At 40.2% G+C, this 6552-nt stretch overlaps 1 protein-coding gene across 1 annotated transcript; it reads left to right on the top strand.

Annotated features, from left to right (window-relative positions):
• Nucleotides 1-2072: 2072 nt before the first annotated feature.
• On the top strand, nt 2073-5244 carry LOC131239401 (leucine-rich repeat extensin-like protein 3). The gene is made up of 2 exons (XM_058237090.1): nt 2073-2323; nt 4113-5244. Exons 1-2 carry the CDS (start codon nt 2173-2175, stop codon nt 4961-4963), a joined length of 1002 nt encoding a protein of 333 aa, XP_058093073.1. The 5' UTR covers nt 2073-2172; the 3' UTR covers nt 4964-5244.
• The last annotated feature ends 1308 nt before the right edge of the window (nt 5245-6552 follow it).

Below are 6552 nucleotides of genomic sequence, written 5' to 3'. Positions count from 1 at the left end.
TGCTGCGGCCCACTTGATGAACGGCTGAGATCTTGGACATGTGACCGAAACAGGCACAGTCTGTTAATAGTATTCTAGTCGTATTCATGTGAATCGCAATGGGAAAAGAAAAACCAATCTAAAGAATGAAAAAAATAAAAATAAAATAAAATAAAATCAACGGACCTATCCAAACCAAAAGCTTTAAATAAAAGCTAATCTTCCATCCCAACCGGAGACATTTGTGTCCTATTGGGACTTGAAGAGCCTCCAAACCCATCAATCGCACCCGTGAATCTACATCTAGAAACTTCGTTTTTTGCAGCAAACTCCGACACTCTGGAAGAATGTGATGGATGATACACAGGCACTGAGAAATTACGGGTGTGGCATGCACGTTATTCAAATTGAACTGGACGAATTATGGGTCCCAGTTTAGATGTATGATAAACCAAAAATTACACTTACGCGATTATAGAACTAGTGGATTGGTGGACATTTATTGGACGGTCGAAATGAAAAATATCCAATGGTCTTATTCAGCGGATAAATGCCAAACAATCGGAGGTTAGAATTGGACAACCAAACTGATTTTGAGTTTGTGATTCAGTTACAGTGTGTTCTACAACTTAGGCCATTAATTTATGATAATACATGACACGTGTGCTATTTCTGAGTGCCCGTGTATAGAGCATCATATACTACCAGAGTATCAAATAACCTCCCTCATTTTCCAGACCCCGTTCTGCCAAAAAAGATCCTTCACATGTCTTTGTTTTCATGTGAAGGAGAAATGGCCTTATCCCTATGATTAGTATATTTTTGTTAGAAGAATCAAGAAGAATGATTGCCTTACATGGAACAGTATGGTGGGCCATGCATACACGCACGTGAAATGTACAAGCTATGCATGTGAACATCAATCTAGACCGTTCAAAATGTTGGCTTCACTGTGGATGAAAATATATCCTAAAGAACCATTCGAATTCGTTCACTAAATTGGAACCATTGGCTACTTCTCTTTATAACCATCCATTTGATGATCACAAATCTCAGGGCAACAACCATCCGGTCAGTGCGATTTCTAACATGAACCCCATCTACAGCAGAGCTCACAATTCGTATGGTCTGGATCGGTTGTACTTTTGAAGCCACATGCACTAGCAGACGTGCGCGCAAGTAGGGCCCACCTAACACCCTCATCCATATCTCTATGTGGTAGACTGAGTGAAAGATACCTCGTTTCAATCTTGGTATCGATCCCTAGTAGGGTGGCTGACAGTGAAGTGTGAACTGACAGTGAGGTATGCCAACAAGCTAACCAAAAAAAAGAGTAGGGTCCACCTACATTATAAGAGCTTTGCTAAGCCCACACGCGTGTGCAATAACGCCTCGTGTACACGCCATAAAAGTGCCAGCATGGCTCATTGATGCCAGATCAAATCCATCCATCAGGTTGGTCCGACCTTATACATGTTTTTCCCATAAATAGAACTCGTCCAATTAGCATGTTGGCCCCGATAGTAGAAACAGGCGGACGGGTTAGAAAACTTCACCCAAGATTTCCATAGCCGTTCATTTTTTTATTTTTATTTTGCAAACTATGGCCCACCTTACCAATTGATCAACCCAATTCTTGGGCTGGGCCATAAATATAGTGGTTGTTTTCTGATAGACGGATTAGATCCTGTACCTATCATGCCATACTTAGCAAATCTCACATAATAATATGTGAACCATTGTTTGAGAACTCATTGAGTCAAGTAGAAACTCATAAAGCATGTAATTCGGCTATTTAGATGATGACCCACTAAACTAGATCATCCATCTGGTGGGCCCCACGCAGTATAGGCCATGGCAGAATCACTTAAATGGGAATCACGGCAACTCCACAACATATGTAATTCTACCCCTTTTTTTAATCTTAATTAAAATGTATTAGCTGAAAATTTATGAGACTCGATTGAGTTACCGGGTTGACTCGTCCGAGTCATGACTCATTGGTCAACTGAACTGAGTCCCGAGTTTCGAGTTTTCAAACGATGACGTAAATAGTCACGGAGGACCTTCACATCTTTTGGACTCTATATATAATGTAATATGTTTCAGAGGTCTTCTGTAGTGTACTTGTTTTAGAAGCTATTATTTTTTGTTTTCCAATTTTGCCTCTCTTCACTCCCTTCTACAGAAACCATGAATCCAACCATTCTACTTGTGGTTGTTGCAGCTTTGTTTGTGAGTACTTTTGCAAATGAACCAAACCCAAGGGTCATTGTAACAGGTGCTGTCTTCTGTGGCACTTGCTCCACCAACACCTTCTCTTTGCACAGCTACTTCTTGCAAGGTAAAAGCCCTGAAGCTCCATGATTCTCTCTCTCTCTCTCTCTCTCTCTCTCTCTCTCTCTCTCTCTCTCTCTCTCTCTCTCTCTCTCTCTCTGTTTTTTAATGTTGGGCTAGACGATTATGAATAGTTTTCGCAGTTTCTTATGTGGTGGTGACTCATCGACCCAACGGACTGTTTGGTTGTTGGGGGAATTCTTTCTTTGATTTTTATGTTTTACATGATTGTTAAATTGGCGTTTACTGAAAGGGAAAAGGTTTTGTGAGGTCTAGCTTACGATAACTTTCCATGAAGCCGAGCTCTGTGGGGCCCACCTTGATGTGTTTTAGCCATTGGTTGGTCTCCTCTATTTGAAACTTAGGTGGGGCCACACAATCTGAACCATGTAAAACCATGCTTAAAACTAAAAGTACTTGGTGGGGCTCACTTGAGTTTTGGAATGGCTTAAAGTGTAATAACCTCATGAAAAGCTTCATAATCTCATGAATCAAATTCATTCTTTTTTTAATAAATAGAAACTAGTTACGAAGTTAAGAAATATAAAAACCAGCAATCAAATAAAGGTTATTACATAAAAATAACGGTGTAATTGTTACACGTGTTCTAATAATCGTAATGGCCGTTGCATAAAAAAAATGGTAGGTAAAGGATGTTATAACCCCCGTAACTACCCGTTATACCCTCCATAAGAGTCGTAACAGTCTATTACATGACTGATATATGTTTTTCAAAAAAATTTCGGTATAAAAAAGAGATCATTACGACCTTGGTACCGACCACTACATCCCGTATTGTAAAAACATTATTGTTACGTAATACATTAGTCTATATATTACATATAGGCATGAATTATTAACTCATCAGTTCACCACCATGAGTTAGCATTGAACATATATACCTAAATCAATCGTCCATGCATACAGGACTGCATATCTGAGCTTCTACAGGCCTTGTGGTGGCCCACCTTATATTGGGCTGAGATCAAGGTCCAAGAGTTGGACTGGGCCTACATTCTGGGCCCAATAATTAATTGGGCTTGCATCTTACTAAAGACCTAACAAGCATGCTCGGCCTAAAACTCATCTAACATTTGGTGGTTGGTATCAAGGTATTCAAAATTGGTTACGGAATGATAACAGTCATAACTGTTACTACGGGTCAAAACGGCCGGTATAGAAAAACAGGTCATAATGGTTGTGTAACGACTCTATAACAGTTTTTTCAAAAAATAAAAAACGACCATAGCGGCTGATATGGTGCCGTAATGGCGGTATCATAACGGTAAGTGGTGGCCATTATGGCCACCGTTACCATTTTAGAACACCTTGGTCAGTAATGCCTGCCTGAGCCAGAGCCCATTTGGGCCATGCTGTGCCTGGACACAGGTGCTTAGCTCATGAGCTGGTGCTTGGACCCGGCCATGTGGCCCCACAACTGCTTCGATCTAGACCGTCCTAAGCGCATGCCTTAGTCTGGATGGAGCTTGGCCAAAAATTCACAGTAATCAGATAACACTAACCATCTGATACCGTCTGTTGAATTTGGACAGAGCCTTTTCTTTTGATCTGTGCACTTGATGACCACCAATTGGATGGTCAGGATCGGTCGATCTGTATATGCTCGATCAATGATCAGGTCAAAGATCTGGTTGGATGGTATGGATTAGATGTACATTTACATCACGTATATGAATATTGATGAGTCACCCTCATCCAAGAACCTCGGAAACCAACATAGTATCCTAGCCGTCTGATTTTTCTTGCTAGTTATTTTCTGTTATTCATATGATCAGGGGTGGAAGTGAATGTAGTATGCAAATTCAAAGCAAACACAACAACAACAGAATCCCTCTCCTTCTCAGCCAACACAACAACCAACAGATTTGGAGTCTACGAATTCGAATTCCAGCCGCCCGTCGATCGATTCAAATGCAAAGAAGGCCACACAAACGCGCCATTTTGCAAAGCGAACTTGCTTAGAAGTCCATCTCCCTTATGCAATGTACCTGGCCTGAAGATCTCAACAGAACATATTGCAATCAAATCCAAACAGGCCAACCAATGCATTTACAGCTTGAATGCATTGATTTACAATCCACCCAAAAGAGATTTTTCTCTTTGTGGATCTTCCAAAGATACATTTTCAAGCTCTTTCAATGACTCAAAGTTCTTTTTTCCGCCTTTCGGATTTCCATTTCCTCCGTTTGGCTTCCCTTTTCCCAATTTGCCACCGCTTCCTCAATTCCCACCATTGCCACCATTTCCTCAGTTTCCACCGTTGCCGCCATTTCCTCCATTGCCACCATTTCCTCAGTTTCCACCATTGCCGCCATTTCCTCCATTGCCACCATTTCCTCCATTTCCGCCATTTCCTCAATTACCACCATTTCCGCCTCTACCACCATTTCCTCAATTGCCACCTTGGCCTTCATTGCCTTTCCCTTTCAATCTCTCTCCGACACCATTTCCAAAACCTCCGGCATTGCCTTTCCCATTCCCGCCTTTGCCGCCATTTCTGTCGGCCCCACCTCTGTTTAGATCGTCTCCTCCACCACCTGCCTTCTCTCTGAGAGACCCAAGATCTTGGTTTCCTTTTTGGCCTCCATCTCCTCCTGGTGGTAGCCCGCAGACCCAGCACCCATGACTACCATTTGTACAAGTTGGGCCGCGTTTGGATGCACTATCGAATTGAATTGCAATTCTACTTCAAATTCAATGAGTGGGCAGGACCAAATTGCAGTTGCCTTCCTTTGCATTACCAATTACGTTGTTTTTCTATTGTAATTTGAGGGCTAGTTCGATTACCATTTGGTCATCTCCTCTGTACTGGACTAATTATTGCAATTGGATTCGGTAGCACATCCAAACGCCGCCACAGTTTGAATTAGATTGCTGGTATTGTCTATGTAATGTTATTACAGTATACGGTGAGTTTCATGCTTTGGTAAAATCTTCTTTTACAATGTATGGTGCGATTCAAATGTTAGAGGAATTTTTTTATTTTTTTATTTTTAGAGAAATTTCCATGTGGAATGTGGGTCCCACCGTGTTGTTTATGTGTCATCGAACCCAGGCATCAGGTGCAAGGATGAAGGAAAACACCGAAACGAAAGCGATTGCAATCTTTGGGTGGGCCACAACAAGTGAATATATAGGATTTCACGTGTGATTGTACATTGTTCGTCGTGGGTGGGTCCCACCTGTGTTTTTGATAGGGACGACTCTTGGGAGTGTGGTGCCCATGTGACTCGCACTAGATGCACGGTTTGGATTCCGCATTCAAATCATGGGTGGGCCCCACATATCTCAAATGTATGGACTCATATGATAATTCCACGTGGGATCGTTAAGAATCCTGATGCACCCATTACTTAGAAGTGGGCCCATATTTCCACGATCTAGTCGGTTGATCTTATGGTACTCACTGGATATGAAGGACCCAAAACTTTCAGATTGGAAAATCCTCTTTAATACAATGTTTTTCATATTATCCGTTGAATATCCATTTAAAGGCCTCTGGCTAGGGGCTATGAACATCTAAGTGTCTGTGGAATTACCCATTCACGGTTGGTACTGTTAGATGAGCGGTTAGGGTTACCGGACCAGGGGCTTCAATTGAAGTGTTAAAGAAAAAAGGGTGTTATTGTTGGCTCTTGATTTGTTTCCCGTCGCATGTAAAAGTGACTTAATCTAAACTGTACAACTTAGACCCGGAGCACTGAAATAAGCAAATATGTAGAATATGAACACATATGATGACGTCTTTAGAAGATTAGTTGTTTACTATGTCACTTACAAAATTTTATAATAATCAATTAATAATGGAAGAGTAGGGTTCTTCTTTCAAATATTAGTTATTTGTGCCTTATTAGTGAGACTTTTTAAAATGCTAGTGGAAAAAAAAAAAACCTCACAATCAATTATTAGGATTGATTGTAAGAATATATCTCTTGTAAGAACTGAAAATGAATTTAGCGTATGAATATAACTTTAGATTACAACTAAAAATTATAATTTAGAATTACTCTTACTTATTTACTGTTATTCTTATAATAAGTTGAGATAAAGTAAATAGATAGATTTATTTCGTTTAATTGATATGAGATCTTTTGCATTGTTGGATTCCTCTACTATTTATAAATTATGTTGTAGCTTTGTTCTTTTAGATCTTTTTAAAAAAAAAAAAATATTGCAATGATTACAATACTTAAAAAGTATTTTTCTAAATTGTTC

The sequence above is a fragment of the Magnolia sinica genome, chromosome 3, assembly GCF_029962835.1.
Source record: "Magnolia sinica isolate HGM2019 chromosome 3, MsV1, whole genome shotgun sequence".
NCBI lineage: Eukaryota > Viridiplantae > Streptophyta > Magnoliopsida > Magnoliales > Magnoliaceae > Magnolia > Magnolia sinica.
The sequence above is the reverse complement of the archived record's forward strand: the minus strand, read 5'-3'. Positions and strand labels throughout refer to the sequence as shown.

Bases quoted from the DNA above. Each gene is read 5' to 3' on its own strand.
- LOC131239401 (XM_058237090.1), top strand. From the start codon at position 2,173: ATGAATCCAACCATTCTACTTGTGGTTGTTGCAGCTTTGTTTGTGAGT. The intron at 2,324-4,112 runs GTAAAAGCCCTG...TCATATGATCAG, and splicing joins GCACAGCTACTTCTTGCAAG to GGGTGGAAGTGAATGTAGTA.